At 42.8% G+C, this 23,768-nt stretch overlaps 1 protein-coding gene and 1 non-coding gene across 2 annotated transcripts; both read left to right on the forward strand.

The window, feature by feature from the left end:
* Positions 1-19,086: 19,086 nt before the first annotated feature.
* On the forward strand, positions 19,087-19,193 carry LOC133233085 (U6 spliceosomal RNA). The gene has a single exon (XR_009731568.1). It is a non-coding gene; the product is annotated as a U6 spliceosomal RNA (small nuclear RNA).
* Positions 19,194-21,775: 2,582 nt separating this feature from the next.
* On the forward strand, positions 21,776-22,735 carry LOC133231580 (olfactory receptor 1P1-like). Its single transcript, XM_061389943.1, has one exon. It carries the CDS (start codon positions 21,782-21,784, stop codon positions 22,733-22,735), a length of 954 nt encoding a protein of 317 aa, XP_061245927.1. The 5' UTR covers positions 21,776-21,781.
* Positions 22,736-23,768: the final 1,033 nt, after the last annotated feature.

Here is a 23,768-nt window from a genome sequence, read left to right on the forward strand (position 1 = left end):
GTTAACTTCTACTTCCTTATTCGTGCTCTAGAGATACCTGTTCTTTACAATCTCAGATCGGGGATAAAGATAGACAATGCACAGCCCTCCATGTCAAACCTTCAGGCCTTTCATGACTCTGTTTAGCCCTTCAGCTAGTGAAGACCTTTCTCGGCAACTCCCTCAAGGCTCCGGTCACGAGAACAGTCACTGATGGTTTTCCATCAGTCACATCAGTACTTCAACATCTTGTTTTCAAGATGTCTTTCCACGATGTCCTTTTTACTGCTCCCAGCCCTTCGCCTGGGGGTAATGAGAAAGTCATTCTTATTTTTTCAAAGAAGCCCCAATAATTATAGTACAGGCCTGTGCATAGCATATTCCCTTCACTTACCTCTTGGAAGTTTAGCAAGAGTCAAAAGAGATCATGCATGCAGTGCAGTTGCTGGCTATCTATCCCTTGCTGTGTCTATCATAGAGTCTCTTGTCCAGTATCTGCTGCTCCTACTGGGCAATCAGCTCAGATGCTGCCAAAAAGTGTTCTAGTCCCGTGGTCTGCCCTTCTCTCTCATGAATGGGAAGCTTGCAGTAGCTGGTTTAGCACTGGTAGCATTCCTTCTGGGGGGCAGGCACGCTGGAGAAAGTGCTAGTCAGTCATAAGCCTAGAGATCAGGTTTTTAGCTCCCTGTCCCCGATGAAAAGGAGACAGGACTATGGTGGTTTGAAAAGAAGAGACTCAGGTTTCTCAACCTTAAAGCTGAAAAGACAGATGAATCTGTCCTGAATGGAGCCTCCAGATGAGAACTCTGGCTTCATGGAAGCAGAGTGTGTTATAGCATAGAGAAAATCGTGACTTATTCACCACGTTATAAAGTCCTGAAACAGGACTCCTGTGGGTCCTCTTCAGGCCAGATGAAGTCAGACCATTGGTGAGATCTGTTGATGTACTCCTATAGCTATGTCCTGAGGGGACAGGGTGGCCCATAAGAGTAATTATTCTAGAGTTCTCCTTGAAGGAAGGATGAGCGAGATGGCTTCCCAGTGAATGTGTCTCTAGCGTCCAAGCACTGGGCTGACCTATTCTATCCTATTCAGCACGAACTTGGAGCTACCCCTTGGGAGCAACAAGGACTGTGATACAACTGAGCTCTTGGTTTTGCTTCCAGTCTACCCTGAAGTCTTTCTGGTGTGAAGTGTGGCGAAGAAAAATGATTCTATTTTATCTTTCCTCTACTATTTGATTGGGGGCTGCTGGTTAGTCCTGGTGGGAATTATACTTTATCTAGCATGCTGATGGTGGGTCTCCTACTTCTTTAGATTCTTAAAGCTGGACAGGGTCTGATGTTATCTAATTCATTTTATGTATGTGTTACCTTTATGACAACCCTTGATTAATGGTTGTTATCCTGTGTCCAATGTCTGTGGCAGAGAGGTCACTGAGTTTCTGTAGGGGAGGGTGGTGAAGACAGTGAGCTCTGGCTGGGTTTCAATCCTGGCTCTGCCTTTTACTGGAGCTTCCCAGATGCTACTAGTGGTAAAGAACCTACCTGCCAATGCAGGAGACATAAGAGATGAAGGTTTGATTCCTGGGTCGGGAAAATCCCCTGGAGAAGGAAATGGCAACCCACTCCAGTATTCTTACCTGAAAAATCTCGTGGACAGAGGAGCCTGGCAGGCTGCACTCCATAGATTCACAAAGAGTCAGACAGGACTGAAGTGACTGAGCATGCATGCATGCCTCTTCCTGGCTGTGACTGACTTTGGATAGTTTAATGTACTGACTCATTTCTATAACTGGAATAACAATGCAGCAGCAACAACAACTACATCCTCATAAAGTTGTTATAAGGATCAAATGGATTAATATCTGAAAAGTCTTTAATAAAGCAAAGCCTAGCACAGAGTTGTTGTTTAGTCACTAAGTCTTGTCTGACACTTGCTACCCCATGGACTGTAGCCTGCCAGGTTCCTCTAATACTGGAGTAGGTTGCCATTTCCTTCTCCAGGGGATCTTTCCAACCCAGGGTTCAAACCCACATCACTTGCAATGCAGGTGGATTTTTTATGGTTGAGCCAGCTGGAAAGCACATAGTTAGCAGTTAGTAAAGATTAACTGTTATTTTACTGTTTGTTTTTCTGCTTTCTTCCTGTAATTGTATAACTCTCCAAAATCTTTCATTAGAGGCTGCACATGGGAGTCATTGGAAACTTTGTTTAATTACATTTTCTTGTAGACAAGGTTCAGGCTGTATTTCCTGTCACTCTGTTGTTACTTGCCGTGGGTTCAGATCACATTTCAAAGTCCATACCATGACTTCCCATGGTATTCTTTCTTCTTAGGAATAACATTTTTCTCTTGGTGTCATTCTCAGAATCTCTTGTGATTTCAAACTGTATTTACTGGGGTACCCATTAGGGTCAAGGAACTATGGAATAATATATAAGCGAACTATGAAGGAAATCTGAGAAGGCAGTGGCAGCCCACTCCAGTACTCTTGCCTGGAAAATCCCATGGATGGAGGAGCCTGGTGGGCTGCAGTCCATGGGGTCGCTAAGAGTCAGACACAACTTCATTTTCATTTTTCACTTTCATGCATTGGAGAAGGAAATGGCAACCCACTCCAGTGTTCTTGCCTGGAGAATCCCAGGGACCGGGGAGCCTGGTGGGCTGCCGTCTATGGGGTCGCACAGAGTCGGACACGACTGAAGCGACTTAGCAGCAGCAGCAGCAGCATGAAGGAAATAATGCTTTAACACTCAAACATTTGCAGATATTATCTGTGGGCAGTGATTACAGCTTCATTAACATATCAAGAATATCTGACCATTCCTTTCCTCCCAAAAAGAAATGAATCTCTGAATAGAGAAAGAGGCTAAACTGAATTGTTTGTTGGGCAAATTCCAGGCTTGATTAAATCACTTCTCCTTTAAAGATGTCTTTTAAAAGTAGAAATGATATATGAAATATATAAGAGAAAGGAAATATATAAGAGGAAGGAAGTAACACCTTAAGTGCTTGGAAGAAAAAACTATCCTTGCTAACAGTTTAAGAAAGTGAAGAGAATATTTTTTTTCTTTTTTTCTTAATTTTATTTTATTTTATTCTTTTAACTTTACAATATTTTTTCATAAACTTATGATATTTTTAAAAAGATAGAGCATAAGTCAGACAAAAATTTAGAAGACAATGAGACTGCTCTGCCGATAGCAGACAGAAATGAAAAGGCCCCAAACAGAGATTGTAACTGACATTTTAGGCAAAATTAACATCAGAAAAATAAATTTGTAAGAAAAGTAAGAGGGGAAAAAAATCTTGTAAAAGAGAGTTCCTACAAGGCTATCAGAATATTTCTCAGCAGAGATCTTGCAGATCAGCAGAAGTAGGATGATATATCCAAGGCTTGAATGAAAAGAACTGCCAAGAATTATTTACTCAGGAAAGTTGTTCTTCAGAAACAAATGTGAGAGAAAGACTTTTTCTAACCAACAGAAGCTGACACATTCCATCCTCTTCAGACTTGCTTTACAAGAAATGCTGAAAGGAGTTCTTCAACCTGAAATGCTGCTGCTGCTGCTGCTGCTAGGTCACGTCAGTCGTGTCTGACTCTGTGCTACCCCATAGACGGCAGCCCACCAGGCTCCCCCGTCCCTGGGATTCTCCAGGCAAGAACACTGGAGAGGGTTGCCATTTCCTTCTCCAATGCATGAAAGTAAAAAGTGAAAGGGAAGTCCCTCAGTCATGTCCGACTCTTCACGACCCCATGGATTGCAGCCTACCAGGCTCCTCTGTCCATGGGATTTTCCAGGCAAGAGTACTGGAGTGGGGTGCCGTTGCCTTCTCCACAACCTGAAATGAAAGGTCACTAATTAGTAACATAAAAACATATGAAAATATCCAACACCCTGGTAAAGATAAACACCGAGTCAGATTCAGGTTCTATAATGGAGTGGTGTGGTAACCATTTAACGCTAGTTAAACGACAAAAGTATTACAATAGCTATAGGCAAAATACACAATTTAAAAAGAAGTAAATTATAATATCAAATATGTAAAGACAGAGAGTAAAACAGCAAGATTTTTGTTTGTGATTTAAATTGTTGTCAGTGTAAGATAGACATTTACATCTGTGTGATGTTTCATGTAGGCCTCATGGTAATCACATGGTAAAAATCTACAGTAGATTCACAAAAGATAAGAGAGGAAGGAATAAAAGCATATTACTGCGGAAAAGCATCAATTGACAAAGGAAAGCAGCAAGAGTGAAAGAAAGGAACAAGAGAACTACAAAACAACCAAAAAACAATCAGTAAGATGGCACTAGTAAGGCCTTGTTGTTGTTGTTTAGCTGCTGAGCCGTGTCTGACTCTTTTGTGACTTCATGGACTGTAGCCCACCAGGCTCCTCTGTCCATGGGATTTCCCAGGCAAGGATACTGGACCAGGGGATCTTCTCAACCCAGGGATCAAACCCTTGTCTCTTGCATCTCTTGCATTGGCAGGCAGATTTTTTGATCACGGCATCACCTGGGAAGCTTATGACCCAGAACCTAAAGCAACAGAAGAGATGGATACACAATGTCAAGCTTCTTCTACAACAAGAGGCAGTTAGGGGACACATGGGATCTCCCTCTGGGGGGACCCCACAGGGTTCTGCTCAGTTACAGAGATTCAGAGCCAAAGATATTGTGTCTTAGCACAGATATACCAGATGTGTGAAAATGTGAAGCCATGTGCTACTGACACCGTGCCTGCTTTTGGACATGACAGAATCTAATGGAACCTAGCAGACCTGAATGACCTTGCCCTGAGAGGTCATATATGGCTTCTGGGAAGGGGGAGGACATTGGCAAATGGAGTTCAAAATGACTGCAGCCTCCGATATGTCCTCACATTGGTTATGAGGAAATGCTCTTGTTGAAGAGTTTCCCTGGGGCAGCTTTCATAGCTTGGTTTCTCAGACTATAATGAGAGGATTTAACATTGGGGTCACAGCCATGTACATCATGGTTATCACTGTATCCTTCAATCTGGTTGCTTAAGTTCAGGCTCATTCTGAAGAGCTGACACCTATCCTACTCAAACTCTTCCAGAAAATTGCAGAGGAAGGTAAACTTCCAAACTCGTTCTATGAGGCCACCATCACCCTAATACCAAAACCTGACAGAGATCCCACAAAAAAAGAAAACTACAGACCAATATCACTGATGAACATAGATGCAAAAATCCTTAATAAAATTCTAGCAATCAGAATCCAACAACACATTAAAAAGATCATACACCATGACCAAGTGGGCTTTATCCCAGAGATGCAAGTATTCTTCAATATTCGCAAATCAATCAGTGTAATACACCACATTAACAAATTGAAAAATAAAAGCCATATGATTATCTCATAGATGCAGAGAAAGCCTTTGACAAAATTCAACATCCATTTTTGATAAAAACTCTCCAGAAAGCAGGAATAGAAGGAACATACCTCAACATAATAAAAGCTATATACAACCAACCCACAGTAAGCATTATCCTCAATGGTGAAAAATTGAAAGCATTTCCCCTGAAGTCAGGAACAAGACAGGGGTGCCCACTCTCACCACTACTATTCAACATAGTTTTGGAAGTTTTGGCCACAGCGATCAGAGCAGAAAAAGAAATAAAAGGAATCCAAATTGGAAAAGAAGAAGTAAAACTCTCACTGTTTGCAGATGACATGATCCTCTACATAGAAAACCCTAAAGACTTCACCAGAAAATTACTAGAGCTAATCAATGAATATAGTAAAGTTGCAGGATATAAAATCAACACACAGAAATCCCTTGCATTCCTATACACTACTAATGAGAAAATAGAAAGAGAAATTAAGGAAACAATTCCATTCACCATTGCAACAAAAAGAATAAAATACTTAGGAATAAATCTACCTAAAGAAACTAAAGACCTATATATAGAAAACTATAAAACACTGATGAAAGAAATCAAAGAGGATACTAATAGATGGAGATATATACTGTGTTCATGGATCGGAAGAATCAATATAGTGAAAATGAGTACACTAACCCAAAGCAATCTATAGATTCAATGTAATCCCTATCAAGCTACCAACGGTTTTTTTCCACAGAGCTAGAACAAATAATTTCACAGTTTGTATGGAAATACAAAAAACCTCGAATAGCCGAAGCAATCTTGAGAAAGAAGAATGGAACTGGTGGAATCAACCTGCCTGACTTCAGGCTCTACTACAAAGCCACAGTCATCAAGACAGTGTGGTACTGGCACAAAGACAGAAATATAGATCAATGGAACAAAATAGAAAGCCCAGAGATAAACCCACGTACCTATGGACACCTTATCTTTGACAAAGGAGGCAAGAATATACAATGCAGAAAAGACAATCTCTTAACAAGTGGTTCTGGGAAAACTGGTCAACCATTTGTAAAAGAATGAAACTAGAACACTTTCTAACACCATACACAAAAATAAACTCAAAATGGATTAAAGATCTAAATATAAGACCAGAAACTATAAAACTCTTAGAGGAGAACATAGGCAAAACACTCTCCAACATACATCACAGTAGGATCCTCTATGACCCACCTCCAAGAATAATGGAAATAAAAACAAAAGTAAACATTTGGATCAAATTAAAGTAAAAGCTTCTGCACAACAAAAGAAACTATAAGCAAGGTGAAAAGACAGCCTTCAGAATGGGAGAAAATAATAGCAAATGAAGCAACTGACAAACAACTAATCTCAAAAATAGACAAGCAACTCCTGCAGCTCAATTCCAGAAAAATAAATGACCCAATCAAAAAATGGGCCAAGAACTAAATAGATATTTCTTCAAAGAAGACATACAGATGGCTAACAAACACATGAAAAGATGCTCAACATCACTCATTATCAGAGAAATGCAAATCAAAATCACAATGAGGCACCATTTCAGGCCAGTCAGAATGGCTGCTATCTAAAAGTCTACAAGCAATAAATGCTGGAGAGGGTGTGGAGAAAAGGGAACCCTCTTACACTGTTGGTGGAAATGCAAACTAGTACAGCCACTATGGAGAACAGTGTGGAGATTCCTTAAAAAACTGGAAAGAGAACTATCATACGACCCAGCAATCCCACTGCTGGGCATACACACTGAGGAAACCAGAATTGAAAGAGACACGTGTACCCCAATGTTCATCGCAGCACTGTTTATAATAGCCAGGACATGGAAGCAACCTAGATGTCCATCAGCAGATGAATGGATAAGAAAGCTGTAGTACATATACACAATGGAGTATTACTCAGCTATTAAAAAGAGTACATTTGAATCAGTTCTAATGAGGTGGATGAAACTGGAGCCGATTATACAGAGTGAAGTAAGCCAGAAAGAAAAATACCAATACAGTACACTAATGCACATATATGGCATTTAGAAAAATGGTAACGATAACCCTATATGCGAGACAGCAAAAGAGACACAGATGTATAGAACAGTCTTTTGGACTCTGTGGGAGAGGGAGGAGGGGGATGATTTGGGAGAATGGCATTACCATGTATAATATCATATAAGAAACAAATCGCCAGTCCAGGTTCGATGCATGATACAAGAAGCTTGGGGCTGGTGCACTGGGATGACCCAGAGGGATGGTATGGGGAGGGAGGTGGGAAGGGGGTACGGGATTGGGAGCACGTGTACACCCGTGGTGGATTCCAATACAATATTGTAAAGTAAAAAAAAAATAATAATAAAAAAATTAAAAAAAAAAAACTCAAAGCACTTACTTCCTTTACCATGCTTTATGCTTTTGAAGTCATATTTTACATTTCAATATTTTATGTATCACTTTAGTGATTTTAGATTCAGATGATTTTTACTACTTTTGTCTTTTAACCTTCATACTAACTTTATAGGTGATTGACCCGCTAGCTTTATTGTGTGTTTGCCTTTACTGGTGAGATTCTTTCTTTCATAATTTTCTTGTTTCTAGTTACAGCCTTTTCTTTGCTATTTAAAGCAGCTCTTTTAACATTTCATGTAGGGCTGGTTTAATGGTCCATAAATGAGCTCCTTTAGATTTTTTCTCTGGGAAGTCTTTATCAACTTTGAATTATAACCTTGCCAGGTAGAGTATTCTACACTGTAAGCTTTTTCCTTTCAGTACTATAGTAAGTCCCCTAGATATGAACCAGTTCCATTCCAAGACTGCTTTTATATGTACAATTTGTTCTTAAGTCTAGCAAAGTTAGCCTCAGTTCAGTTCAGTCACTCAGTCGTGTCCGACTCTTTGTGACCCCATGAATTGCAACACGCCAGGCCTCCCTGTCTATCACCAACTCCTGGAGTTCACTCAGACTCACGTCCATGGAGTCAGTGATGCCATCCAGCCATTGCATCCTCTGTCATCCCCTTCATGTCCTGCCCCCAATCCCTCCCAGCATCAGACTCTTTTCCAATGAGTCAACTCTTCGCATGAGGTGGCCAAAGTATTGGAGTTTCAGCTTCAGCATCATTCCTTCCAAAGAACACCCAGGGCTGATCTCCTTCAGAATGGACTGGTTGGATCTCCTTGCAGTCCAAGGGGCTCTCAAGAGTCTTCTCCAACACCACAGTTCAAAAGCATTAATTCTTCAGCACTCAGCCTTCTTCAAAGTCCAACTCTCACATCCATACATGACCACAGGAAAAACCGTACCCTTGACTAGACGGACCTTTGTTGGCAAAGTAATGTCTCTGCTTTTGAATATGCTATCTAGGTTGGTCATAACTTTCCTTCCAAGGAGTAAGCGTCTTTTAATTTCTTGGCTGCAATTACCATCTGCAGTGATTTTGGAGCCCCCCAAAATAAAGTCTGACACTGTTTCCACTGTTTCCCCATCTATTTCCCATCACTATGAAGTGATGGGACCAGATGCCATGATCTTCGTTTTCTGAATGTTGAGCTTTAAGCCAACTTTTTCACTCTCCTCTTTCACTTTCATCAAGAGGCTTTTGAGTTCCTCTTCACTTTCTGCCATAAGGGTGGTGTCATCTGCATATCTGAGGTTATTGATATTTCTCCCGGCAATCTTGAGTTCAGCTTGTGCTTCTTCCAGTCTGGTGTTTCTCATGCTGTACTCTGCATATAAATTAAATAAGCAGGGTGACAATATACAGCCTTGACATACTCCTTTTCCTATTTGGAACCAGTCTGTTGTTCCATGTCTAGTTCTAACTGTTGCTTCCCGACCTGCATACATATTTCTCAAGAGGCAGGTCAGGTGGTCTGGTATTCCCATCTCTTTCAGAATTAATGGACTGGAATGGGTGAATTTAACTCATATGACCATTATATCGACTATTGTGGGCAGGAATCCCTTAGAAGAAATGGAGTAGCCATCATGGCCAACAAAAGAGTCTGAAATGCAGTACTTGGATGCAATCTCAAAAATGACAGAATGATTTCTGTTCGTTTCCAAGGCAGACCATTCAACATCACAGTAATCAAAGTCTACGCCCCAACCAGTAACGCTGAAGAAGCTGAAGTTGAACGGTTCTATGAAGACCTACAAGACCTTTTAGAACTAACACCCCAAAAAGATGTCCTTTTCATCATAGGGGATTGGAATGCAAAAGTAGGAAGTCAAGAAACACCTGGAGTAACAGGCAAATTTGGCCTTGGAATACGGAATGAAGCAGGACAAAGACTAATAGAGTTTTGTCAAGAAAATGCACTGGTCATAGCAAACACCCTCTTCCAACAACACAAGAGAAGACTCTACACATGGACATCACCAGACGGTCAACACCGAAATCATATTGATTATATTCTTTGCAGCCAAAGATAGAGAAGCTCTATACAGTCAACAAAAACAAGACCAGAAGCTGACTGTGGCTCAGATCATGAACTCCTTATTACCAAATTCAGATTTAAATTGAAGAAAGTAGGGAAAACAACTAGACCGTTCAGGTATGACCTAAATCAAATCCCTTATGATTATACAGTGGAAGTGAGAAATAGATTTAAGGGCCTAGATCTGATAGATAGAGTGCCTGATGAACTATGGACTGAGGTTCGTGACATTGTACAGGAGACAGGGATCAAGACCATCTCCATGGAAAGAAAATGCAAAAAAGCAAAATGGCTGTCTGGGGAGGCCTTACAAATAGCTGTGAAAAGAAGAGAAGTGAAAAGCAAAGGAGAAAAGGAAAGATATAAGCATCTGAACGCAGAGTTCCAAAGAATAGCAAGAAGAGACAAGAAAGCCTTCCTCAGTGATCAATGCAAAGAAATAGAGGAAAACAACAGAATGGGAAAGACTAGAGATCTCTTCAAGAATATTAGAGATACCAAAGGAACGTTTCATGCAAAGATGGGCTCAATAAAGGACAGAAATGGTATGGATCTAACAGAAGCAGAATATATTAAGAAGAGGTGGCAAGAATACACAGAAGAACTGTACAAAAAAGATCTTCACGACCCAGATAATCACGATGGTGTGATCATTGACCTAGAGCCAGACATCCTGGAATGTGAAGCCAAGTGGGCCTTAGAAAGCATCACTACGAACAAAGCTAGTGGAGGTGATGGAATTCCAGTGGAGCTATTTCAAATCCTGAAAGATGATGCTGTGAAAGTGCTGCACTCAATATGCCAGCAAACTTGGAAAAGTCAGCAGTGGCCACAGGACTGGAAAAGGTCAGTTTTTGTTCCAATCCCAAAGAAAGGCAATGCCAAAGAATGCTCAAACTACTGCACAATTGCAGTTATCTCACACGCTAGTAAAGTAATGCTCAAGATTCTCCAAGCCAGGCTTCAGCAATACGTGAACCGTGAACTTCTTGATGTTCAAGCTGGTTTAAAAAAGGCAGAGAAACCAGAGATCAAATTGCCAACATCCGCTGGATGATGGAAAAAGCAAGAGAGTTCCAGAAAAACATCTGCTTTATTGATTCTGCCAAAGCTTTTGACTGTGTGGATCACAATAAACTGTGGGAAGTTAGCCTAGGTACCCAATTAACACAATCTGATATATAGTTGGAGCATGCTGCATGTTGCTAAGTCACTTCAGTCATATCTGACTCTTCATGAGCCCATCAACTGTAGCCTGCCAGGCTCCTCTGTCCATGGGATTATCCAGGCAAGAATGCTGGAGTGGGCTGCCGTGCTCTCCTCCAGGGGTGCTCTTCTCAACCCAGGGATCAAACCCACATCTCTTACAACTCCTTCATTGGCAGATGAGTTCTTTATCACTAGTGCCACCTGGGAAGCCCATATAGTACTGTACTGTAAAAGGTTTCTAATACCTTCCACACAAATAATACATTAAAAAACAAACACACAAAAATAAAACATTTTTAATCTTACAGTGCCATACCTTGAAAAGTACAGTAGTACAGTATAACAGCTGGCATACAGGGGCTGGCATCAAGTGAACAGGCAGGACGAGTTAGTGACTGGAGGTGGGAGAAGGGGTGGGAGATGGAAGAGCTAAAGGCTCGTCAGCAAGAGCAGATGGAGGCAAGCTGCACTTTCACTCATGCCCGATGTTGATGACACAGCTTCTGGTTCCTTGCTGGATTCAATTTTATCTACTAACTTATGTGATTGGACATGAAAACGCACATTCACATCTTCGAAAGTTCTAAACTTAAAGGTTTGTATGTAGGGGACGTACCGTATCATGCTAACCCTTTCTGGCCTATAAAGTTTCTGATGAAAAATCAGCTGATAGTCTTATGGGGGTTCCCTTGTACATAACTAGTTGTTTCTTACTGCTTTTAAGACTCTCTCTATATCTTTCACTTCTGGCATTTCAGTTATAATGTGCCATCATGTGGGTCTCTTTGATCATCCTGTTTGGGACATTCTGTGTTTCTTGGATGTCAATTTCCTTCACCAGGTGAGGGAAGTTTTAAATTCATTTTTGGCTGTGCTCGGTCTTTGTTGCTGCATGCAGGCTTTCTCTCGTTGTGGTGAGCAGGAGCTCCTCTCCAGCTGCAACGCGAGGGCTTCTCATTCGGTGGCTTCTCTTGTGGTGGTGTGGGGCTCTAGAGCTTGCAGGATTCAGTAGTTGTGGCACGGGGGCTTAGTTGCCCCACAGCATGTGGAATCTTTCCAGACCAGGGATTGAACCTGTGTTCCCTGCATTGGCAGGCAGATTCATATCCACTGGACCACCAGAAAAGTTCCTAGGGAAGGTTTTAGTCAGCCCAAGAGACAGGCAGTTAGTAACTTTTCAGAAAGGAAATCCCAGTGCTGCTGGACCACATCCTTCCCCCTTTTCAGCAATGCTCCTGAGGGGATGCAAAGGGCATGGGACAATTACTAAGCTTCAAACTCCCACAGGACCCCTGAGAGGGCTCTCCCTGAGGCTACCTGGGAAATACATAAATAGCACAATTGCCCTTATAGCCCAGAGCTGGGAACCCTAGGGTTCCTCTGGAGGTCCTGGTGTTAGTGAACAGAAACACCCCCATCTGCACCCTGCTCCAGAAACAGGCAACCTGGACATGAGCCTGTTATTGCGTTCGTTGCTCCACACAGGAACAGCCTCTGAGTACTCAAGCAGATTTTTCATGTTAATTTCCAATGATGTAGACCATTGAAGAAGAAGCAGTAGGTCACCCTTGATGAACATGGGCAGGAAGGTAAGCTCCACAGCTGGGGTGGAACACAAGCCCCAGTACAGCCCCCATGCACAATAGCAGACACTGCCCAAGCTGTCCTGGTGCAGTGAGGACTGTGAAGGTAGATAAAGCATTCTCTCCATCTCTGAAATGTCAGGTCAAGAAGGGAGGAATAGACCTAAGTATTTGTTCATAAAAACATAATGAAATCTTGACACTTGCATAGTTTGGGAGGAAGGATGATGTCAACCTAAAAGTCTTTTCCCCCAGAAGACGAGAGATTCCCAAGGCAGATTGTGGGAGCTGCCTAAAATGAGGGGCAGTAAAGAGGTGATGGGGAACACCAGGCAAAGTAGTTTCCCTGCAGGCTGGTATGCCCAGAAGGGCTCCACAGAGACAACAGGGGGGTTTATTATTTATTGATTTTTTTATGGCTGTCCTGGGTCTTTGTTTTCTCTAGTTGCGGTAAGCAGGGGCTACCCACTAGTTGCGGTGCTCAGGCTTCTCACTGCAGTGGCTTCTCTGGTTGCAGAGCGCAGGCTCTGGGATGTGCAGGCTTCAGTAGTCGCTGCACGTGTTCTTGTAGTTGCAGCTCCTGAGTTCTAGAGCACAAGCTCAGTAGTTGTGGTGCACAGGCTTAGTGGCTCTGCCATGTGTGGGATCTTCCCAGATCAGGGATAGAACCCGTGCCTCCTACATTGGCAGGCAGATTCTTAGCCACTGAGCCACAACAGGGAAGCCAGGGAATCCTAGCAGGGGAATTCAGAACCAGCCTCCCCATCTCTGCCCCGTGGACAGCGTGAAGGACAGTTTCTTTTACACACAGAGAAGTCCAAGGTGAATCTTCTAGGATGGTTGAGGATTTCATATTTTATTAATAACCCCTGCACTCTGAAAAGGGGAGTCTGTGTTTTGACTGAGAAATTCCTTCCCATGAGACTGATTCTTGTTATTGGATGGCCCAAGCTTGGATGGATTTGGGAATGTGCACCCTCGGTCAAGGCAAGGCTGAAGCTGGTCCGCTGTCAGTACAAGGTTTTGGACTCCTTGATTGTAGGGCCCATGGGTATAGTACTCCTCCTTCCATCTACACAGGAATTCAGGGAAGCTGCCTCTTTGCTTCTCTTGTGTTTGTGGAACTCAGTTTTCTGAAATTAAAATGGAGGCATTGAATTCTTCCTCCTCCAGTGTTCATGCCTTCATACACTCAGACATGGTCGATTTCTTGAACATTTCTTTGGTGCCAGGCATTATCTTAGACACCGAGGAAGCACGTGGTGAACAGAACACACAGGGACCCTCAATCCCCAAAGATTTTATTCCGGTGTTGAAGCCTGGACTTAGTGAAGTAGGTATTGTAAATTATGGTGGTGTTGGAAGAGGGGTGTGAAGGTTGACACCAGAACACCCAGCAAGATGCAGGAAGCTCAAGTCCTCCTAGGGATGTTTGTGCTGGAATCCCAGGGATGAGCAGGACCTGATGCAGGAACAGGTGGGTGGGAAGTGGTGCTGAAGAGTGTTCCAGGCAGAGGAACTGAGAACATCCAGTGGTGAGGACTGGGAGGAGGGTGATTTTAAGGGGATCTTGTGTGTTTAGGAAGCTGATAAATATCATATTTGGTGCTAACAGAGCAGGCAGTGTCAGATGGTAGTGTTGAATGGACAGGTCACGGGGAGATAGTCAGGATCAACTGGGCACCGATGGAGGGAACTCGGGGGACCCAGGATGGCGTTTGTTGGCCATAAGTGGAAGAGCATGGGGATGAACAGCTAGGTGGCCAGTAGGATGCTATTCAAGCCCAACTGTCAGCTCTTCCTGGCCTTTCTCCCTTCTAAAGGACAATATACCAGTAGCAGTAGAAGTCACAAGGGTGAAGAGCAGATCCAGATTCTGCTAGTGATCAGAGTATGACCTTGGGGCACCTCACTCAGCATCTCTGAACCTCAGTTTCCTCTTAGCAAAGGATGACAGCAGTGTCTGCCTCCAGTGGCCCTGGAATTTAGGATGTTCTCAGGTCAGGGCTTCTGGTGAGTTCAGTTGCTTAGTCATGTCGATTTCTTTGTGACCCCATGGACTGCAGCACACCAGGCTTCCCTGTCCATCACGAACTCCTGGAGCTTGCTCAAACTCATGTCCATCGAGTCAGCAATGCCATCCAACCATCTCATCCTCTGTGGTCCCCTTCTCCTCCCCACTTCAGTCTTTCCCAGCATCAGGGTCTCTTCCAATGAGTCAGTTCTTCACATCAGGTTCCCAAAGCATTGGGCTTATGGTAGGATGCACTGATGGAAGTTCTGTTCCTTTAACACTGTCCTCCCTCTGCCCCCCTTCCCTGGTATCCTTCCCTTCCTCTGCAGGGAGGCTCTGGCAGGAACCTGCTCTGCTGTTTGACTTTTTTAATTGCAGTATAATTGCTTTGCAATGTTGTGTTAGTTTCTGCTGTACAACAACATGAATCAGCTATCTTGCTGTTTGACTTTATGGGAGATGCTCTTTTCTTGGGAGGGTCTTGCTCGGAGCCTGTGGAGTTAGACATGTAGCCTGGTGCGCTGCGTCCTGCTCCGTCCAGGTGAACGTTCGCTCCTCCCTGGTGTGTCAGCCCGTCCTCTTTCTGGCCTCTCTAGGCATCACTTACCCTCCTCCCCTCTCCCTGCTTCTGTGTGTCGCTCTTCGGAACACATTGCTGACGGACATGCTAGATTGTACTTTCGATGTCAGTTTACTTCTCCTTTCTTCCTTTTTGAGGGAAGGTAGGAAAAAAGCTCCCCTTGTTCTTTGTGTTACTTGCACTGCCTCCCTGTGGGAAGTTGTGGTTCTGCATCCCTCTGCTGTGCTTTGAAGTTGAATGACTGTGATGTGTTCCAGTTCCAAGCAAAAACTTTAAGAATTGCTGTGCTGGGACTTCCCTGGGGGTTCAGTGGCTAAGAATCCATGCTCACAATTCAGGGGGCCTGGGTCTGATCCCTGCTCAGGGAACTAGATTCTACACGCCACAGCTGAAGATCCTATGCCACAACAAAGACCCAGTGCTGCCAAGTAACTACATATTAAAAAAAAAAAAAAATCACTGCATTTCCATAAGCTCCCTTGCTCTTTCCTTTTTGTCTTTATGAATGGCATGTCCCAAAGATGGGCTGCTTCTTCGGCCTGGATCTGTACATGAAGAAGATACATGAAGCAATGCTAGTCAGAGCCACCCGCACTTCCAGCTGACTTGTAACGTGTGTGCAAGCTCAGTAGTATCTGACTCTTTTGAGATCCCATGGACTGTAGCCCACCAGGCTCCTCTGTCAGTGGAATTTCCCAGGCAAGAATACTGGAGTGGGTTGCCATTTCCTACTCCAGGAGATCTTCCCAACCCAGGGATAGAACCTGTGTCTCCTGTGTCTCCTGCATTGGCAGGTGGATTCTTTACCACTGAGCCATGTGGGAAACCCCAACATCCATCATAAGTGAGGAAATAAATCTTGTTTTTTAAGCCACTGAGATTTGAGGGAAGTTCCTATCGTGGTATTACCACAAGAAAAAATGATTACCATAGCATTTTTTCTTCTTTCTGGAATGTTGCTGGCTTAGACTTTCCATCTCTACCAGGGTAATTTTTGGTGCATTTCATTCTCCAGAGGAAAATGTGAGTTTACAATGGAGGAATCATTTCATTTAGAATTACACATTTGTTTGCATGGCCTCTTGCTAAATAGTACAGTGACTTCAAATAATTTGCTTTCTCCGTTTATATTCCCCTTGTCATTACTTGTTCTCTCTAGTTGTGTTTTTTCTCCCTGCCCTCTCATTTTTTCTTGAGTAACTTAGAAAGTGGCTTATCCCTCTTTTAAGTTTTTTCAAAGAAGTTAAAAAGTTTAAGAGCTTTATTGATATGCAATTCAATAAATAGCATATAGTATATATAATGCAATTCACCCGTTCGAATTATACAGTTCAATGACTTTTTATGTTCAATATCCACTGAACAGTGCAGTTATCACCACAACCAATTTTACATTTCATCACCCCTGAAATGAAACCATACATTCCTTAGCACCCTGCACCAACTCACCCATCCCTCCCAGCCTTCAGTTCAGTTCATTTCAGTTCAGTCGCTCAGTCATGTCCGACTCTTTGCGACCCCATGAATTGCAGCACACCAGGCCTCCCTGTCCATCACCAACTCCCGGAGTTCCCTCAAATTCACGTCCGTCGAGCCGGTGATGTCATCCAACCATCTCATCCTCTGTTGTCCCCTTTTTCTCCTGCCCCCAATCCCTCCCAACATCAGAGTCTTTTCCAATGAGTCAACTCTTCGCATGAGGTGGCCAAAGTACTGGAGTTTCAGATTTAGCATCATTACTTCCAAAGAACACCCAGGACTGATCTCCTTTAGAATGGACTGGTTGGATCTCCTTGCAGTCCAAGAGACTCTCAAGAGTCTTCTCCAACACTACAGTTCAAAATCATCAATTCTACAGTGCTCAGCTTTCTTCACAGTCCAACTCTCACATCCATACATGATCACTGGAAAAACCATAGCCTTGACTAGACAAACCTTTGTTGGCAAAGTAATGTCTCTGCTTTGGGGAAATAGATGGGGAAACAGTGGAAACAGTGTCAGACTTTATTTTGGGGGGCTCCAAAATCACTACAGATGGTGACTGCAGCCATGAAATTAAAAGACACTTACTCCTTGGAAGGAAAGTAATGACCAACCTAGATAGCATATTCAAAAGCAGAGACATTACTTTGTCAACAAAGGTCCGTCTAGTCAAGGCTATGGTTTTTCCTGTGGTCATGTATGGATGTGAGAGTTGAACTGTGAAGAAGGCTGAGCACCAAAGAATTGATGCTTTGGAACTGTGGTGTTGGAGAAGACTCTTGAGAGTCCCTTGGACTGCAAGGAGATCCAACCAGTCCATTCTGAAGGAGATCAGCCCTGGGATTTCTTTGGAAGGAATGATGCTAAAGCTGAAACTCCAGTACTTTGGCCACCTCATGCGAAGAGTTGACTCATTGGAAAAGTCTCTGATGCTGGGAGGGACTGGGGGCAAGAGGAGAAGGGGACGACAGAGGATGAGATGGCTGGATGGCATCACTGACCCTATGGACGTGAGTCTGAGTGAACTCCAGGAGTTGGTGATGGACAGGGAGGCCTGGAGTGCTGTGATTCATGGGGTTGAAAAGAGTTGGACACGACTGAGCGACTGATCTCATCTGATCTAGGTTGGTCATAACTTTCCTTCCAAGGAGTAAGTGTCTTTTAATTTCATGGCTGCGGTCACCATCTGCAGTGATTCTGGAGCCCCCCACAACAAAGTCTGACACTGTTTCCACTGTTTCCCCATCTATTTCCCATGAAGTGATGGGACCAGATACCATGATCTTTGTTTTCTGAATGTTGAGCTTTAAGCCAACTTTTTCACTCTCCTCTTTCACTTTCATCAAGAGGCTTTTTAGTTCCTCTTCACTTTCTGCCATAAGGGTGGTGTCATCTGCATAACTGAGGTTATTGATATTTCTCCCGGCAATCTTGATTCCAGCTTGTGCTTCTTCCAGCCCAGCATTTCTCATGATGTACTCTGCATATAAGTTAAATAAGCAGGGTGACAATATACAGTCTTGACATACTGCTTTTCCTATTTGGAACCAATCTGTTGTTCCATGTCCAGTTCTAACTGTTGCTTCCTGACCTGCATACAGATTTCTCAAGAGGCAGGTCAGGTGGTCTGGTATTCCCATCTCTTTCAGAATTTTCCACAGTTTATTGTGATCCACACAGTCAAAAGCTTTGGCATAGTCAATAAAGCAGAAATAGATATTTTTCTGAAACTCTCTTCCTTTTTCCATGATCCAGCAGATGTTGGCAATTTGATCTCTGGTTCCTCTACCTTTTTGAAAACCAGCTTGAACATCTGGAAGTTCATGGTTCACGTATTGCTGAAGCCTGGTTTGGAGAATTTTGAGCATTACTTTACTAGCATGCACTCCATATGCCAGCAAATTTGACAATTCATTCCAATCCCAAAGATCCTTTTCAGATTTGGTCTATTATGAATGATGCTGCGATGAACATTTGTGCACACGTTTTTGTGTGGACATATGTTTTCATTTCTCTTGGGTATATACCTGAGAGTGATATTGCTGGCATATGAAAATTCTTCGTTTAGCCTTTTGAGAAACTTCCAGACTGTTTTGCAAAGGGAAAGAACTATTTTACATTCCATGAATAGTTTTTAAGGACCCCAAGTTCTCCATATCTTTGACAACACTTGTTGTCCTATTTATTGGTTCTAGTCATCCTAGAGGATGTGACGTGCTGTCTTGTGGTTTTGATGTGTATTACCTTGAAGCCCAATGGTATTGAACAGTTTTTGTATGCTTATTGCTCATTTGTATACCTTCTTTGGAGAAATGTCTATTAAGATCCTTTACTCGTTTTAAATTTGGGCTAATTTTCTTTCTATTATTAAAAGAACTGTAATTGTTCTTTTTATATTCTAGATAAAAAAAAAATCTCTGGTCAGTGCTCACTTTGGCAGCACATATAGTAAAATTGGGATCATACAGAGAAGATTATCATGACCCCTGTGCGAGGATGACACACAAATTTGTGAAATGTTTCATATTTTTAAAAAGATATCTATCCAGTATGGCAAAATAAATTGAAAAATGGCATTGTATATCTTTGGAAAATGAAATATTATAAGCTATTCTATTTATTCACATATTCTTTAATTCCTGGATGATATATTAAGCACCTGCTATTTATTCATTAATCCAATAAATGTTTATTAAGCCCCCACACAAAAATCTCTGATCAGATATATGATTGGTAAGAATTTTCTTCCATTCTGTGGATTGTCTTCTTACATTCTTAATGATGTACAGATGCTTAAAAAATTGATCTATATTTACATATGGAAGGAAATATCCTAAAGGCAATCAGTCCTGAATATTCATTGGAAGGACTGATGCTGAAACTGAAACTCCAGGATTTTGGCCACCTGATTCGAAGAACTGACTCATTTGAAAAGACCCTGATGCTGGGAAAAATTGAAGGTGGGAGGAGAAGGGGACGACAGAGGATGAGATAGTTGGATGGCATCACCGACTCAATGGACATGAGTTTGAGTAAACTCCGGGAATTGGTGATGGACAGGGAGGCTTGGCGTGCTGCAGTCCATGGGGTTGCAAACAGTTGGACCCAACTGAGCCACTGAACTGAACTGAACTGATCATATGGAGGAGTCCCATGATTGTCCAGCTGAGCCTATGAAAGGGGAAATAGATTTAATTTTGGAAGTATATTAAAAAGGTCACTTAGTGAACACAGGTAAGATAAAATCTGCAACCTTGTCTTTTTCAACAACAAAGGTGATGTTTTTCCCTCCTTCTGACTGACTGACTCCTTGTCTGACCCTCAGTTGGTTTCACACATGGGACAGGAACAGGGTTTTCATGTACTGGACCTCCTCAGGTACTGACATCACTTCCTACTCAAGTAGCTTGGTGTGCGTGCCTAGTCGCTCAGTCATGTCTGACTCTTTATGACCCTATGGACTGTAGCCCACCAGGCTTCTCTGTCCATGGGATTCTCCAGGCAAGAATGCTGGAGTGGGTTGTCATGCCCTCCTCCAGGAAATTTTCCTGACCCAGGAATTGAACCCAGGTCTCCTGCATTGCAAGCAGATTCTTTACTGGCTGAGCCTTCTGAACATACAGAATTAAGTTCTAGATCCTTTACTTTCCATTCCAGATATTTCGAAATTTGGGTCTTAGTTCCCTTTCCAGCTTTTACCTCAGCCTGGAATCCCACCTCCACCTTATGCTCAAATCTCCAGCTCTCTAGCCCACTGACAAGATCCGCAAGTACATTTATAGCCTAGAAAACCTTCCTTTTCTGCCTCAGTCTGCTTTGTAGTAGAGGGGTGTGTGTGTATGTGTGTGTGTGTGTGTGTGTGTACATCGAACCAGATTTTGAGGTTTTAGAAAATAGGGATTATGATTTCTTCTTTGTTGTTATAATAACTTGAGTTATCTTTCACATATTTGCTGCTGCTGCTGCTGCTGCTGCTAAGTCGCTTCAGTCGTGTCCGACTCTGTGTGACCCCATAGACAGAAGCCCACCAGGCTCCCCCGTCCCTGGGATTCTCCAGGCAAGAACACTGGAGTGGGTTGCCATTTCCTTCTCCAATGCATGAAAGTGAAAAGTGAAAGGGAAGTCGCTCAGCCATGTCTGACTCTTAGTGACGCCATGGACTGCAGCCTACCAGGCTCCTCCGTCCATTGGATTTTCCAGGCAAGAGTACTGGAGTGGGGTGCCATTGCCTTCTCCACTACACATATTTACTAAATAGCTATTTGATTATTAAATTGGTTTCTGGTGGAACAGGTAATAGGGCTTTCCTGGTGACTCGAGTAGTAAAGAACTTGCCTGCCAATGCAAGAGATGTGGGTTTGATCCCTGGGTTGGGAAGATCTCCTGGAGGAAGAAATAGCAACCCACTCTAGTATTCTTGTGTGGAAAATTCTACGGACAGAAGAGCTTTGCAGGATACAATCCACAGCATCACAAAGAGTTGGACACAACCGAGCGACTGGACATGGACACACTAGAATAGATAATAGATTGTGCCTTCAGAATGTTGACTTTTGGACATGATAGACCAGACCGGATGAAGTCTGGTGTCTGAGAGTGATTTGAAGGCAGCTGAACGGGAGGCGTGGAGGAACTCTGAATCAAAATTGTATAGAATTTTAAAAGAGGTAGTTGTGTCTATCCCATTAAATTGAAATTTTTCTGAATTTAAGGATTATCGTTGTCTTATTTATCTAGCACTCTACCAGGTCCAGAGTTAGTACCTAATATCTGTGGAATGAATGAATGAAGGGTTCTAGACTTTCCTGTGAATACAGCTCAAGAAGAAACTACAACTAAAGAAATTTGGGACAGAACAGAATATAGAGAAATAAACCAAGAAATCTAGTTTAACTTCCTTAAACTGTTTCCTACACTTCCTAGAATATTGTATCTAGTAGATTTCAGTAAAAATGTTTAGTGTACATAGTATGTGATCAATACAAGTAAATTAAGATCATTCTTGTTTTTCTTCTCTAGAACTAAGAGACTGGCACCCTTAGGGATGGTGTAGAGTGAAATATGCTTAGAGAAGGTTAGTGAGTCTCATCCAAAGTTCGTTTCTCTGACTTCTGGGCTCATGGCAGGAGGGAACCAGAGCAGCGTCTTTGAGTTCCTCCTCTGGGGACTCTCTGAGCAGCCAGAGCAGCAGCACAGGCTCTTCCTGCTCTTCTTGTGGATGTACTTGGTCACGGTGGCTGGGAACCTACTCATCATCCTGGCCATTGGCACTGACACGCGTCTTCACACACCCATGTACTTCTTCCTCACCAGCCTGTCTTGTGCAGACATCCTTTTCATCTCCACCACTGTCCCCAAGGCCCTGGTGAACATCCAGACCCAGAACAGGTCCATTTCTTATGTAGAATGCCTGACGCAGCTCTACTTTTTCTTGACATTTGGGGACATGGACATATTTATCCTAACTACAATGGCCTATGACCGCTATGTGGCCATCTGCCACCCTCTCCACTACACCATGGTCATGAGCCGCCGGTGTTGCATCATCCTGGTTACTGCCTGCTGGACCCTTACGAGTCTTGTTGCCATGACGCACACCTTCCTCATATTCCGACTTTCCTTCTGCTCTAAGAAGATCATTCCCGACTTCTTCTGTGATCTGGGACCCCTGATGAAGGTGTCTTGCTCTGACACTCAGGTCAATGAGCGTGTCCTCCTCTTCTTGGGGGGAGCAGTCATTTTAATCCCCTTCGGGCTCATTCTGGTCTCTTATATCCGCATTGTTTCAGCCATCCTCAGGGTCCCCTCTGCCCAAGGAAGGTACAAGGCCTTCTCTACCTGTGGAGCCCACCTTGCTGTTGTTGCCTTGTTCTTTGGGACTGTGATCAGGGCTTATCTGTGGCCCTCATCCTCTTCCTCCAGTTCAATAGAAGAGGATACAGCAGCTGCCGTCATGTACACAGTGGTGACTCCTCTGCTAAACCCCTTCATTTACAGCCTGCGGAACAAGGACATGCAGGGAGCCCTGGAGAGACTTCTCAGGGGCAAAGTCTCCTTCTCCTGTGGTCAGTGACTTTACAGAGAAACTGCAGGTGTCCTTTGTCCCCTCAACGAGGAACATCACAGAAATTTCTACCTCAAGTGTCTCATTTCTAAATCCCACATACATATCTTATTGCCACTTGCTTCCCTTGCCTCTCCACCCTGCGTTTGATATTACTGAAGAAAATCAAGACTTTTCATCTTTCTTTAATCTGTTAAGAGTTGCTTTTTTCCCACTAATTTTGCTTATAAAATGACTTTTCACAGGAGTGAATGTCTTTTGCAATGTTCATAATTCTAAAAGTTTGCATAACCTCTTATACTAATTTATCAAAAGTTGACCATTCACTTTGCTGTACAGAAGAAACTAACACAACATTGTAAAGCAGCTATACTCTTTAAAAAAAGGTTGGTCAGTGAAGTCATGGAAAGTAGTTCATGATCAAAATAGTAGCAAGTCAATATTGGGTGGCAAAGAGGTTACAACTTTCAGTGAACAAATGTATTTTTTCCTATAAGAAGAGGAAATTACATAAATATTACATGAAGGTTATGAATCAAAAATCCTTGCAACCATTAGAACAAAGCTCTCAGCAGTGCAGGAATGATCTATGTTATTTTCAGTAAATAGGCTCATGAACAGTTTATAATGAGAAGATAAAGGAATCTTGTGTCCTCTCAAAGTTCTTTGTGTTGAAATGTGTGCCCTCTAGTCTCAGCCAAGACTGAATCAAAGATAGTTGGAACTTATGACTTTAATTTCTACAGCATAAAATTCACAAGTCCGGATGAAGACCAAGAGTGAATGCAGAGACATTGTCTAAAGTCAAGACCATGGAACAAATTCATCACAGTTTCCTAAGGAAAGTGAGTCCTGAGTGGTTCCCAGGAGACCTGGATCCTAACATAAGTACCTCCTTTCACTTTGTATAAGTCTAGTCTTCTCGTCTGTGGAATGAAATTATTGATATTTTCCTGCCTACTTAACCAGGATTTTGTAGGGAAAATGATAGTGGTTTAGCCATTATAAGAAAGAAGCTCTAAATAATTGTAGCTTTAAGAAA

This window comes from Bos javanicus, chromosome 19, assembly GCF_032452875.1.
Source record: "Bos javanicus breed banteng chromosome 19, ARS-OSU_banteng_1.0, whole genome shotgun sequence".
Lineage (NCBI taxonomy): Eukaryota > Metazoa > Chordata > Mammalia > Artiodactyla > Bovidae > Bos > Bos javanicus.

What these genes read in the sequence shown, in the direction of transcription:
- LOC133231580 (XM_061389943.1), top strand. Translation starts at nt 21,782, where the DNA reads ATGGCAGGAGGGAACCAGAGCAGCGTCTTTGAGTTCCTCCTCTGGGGA.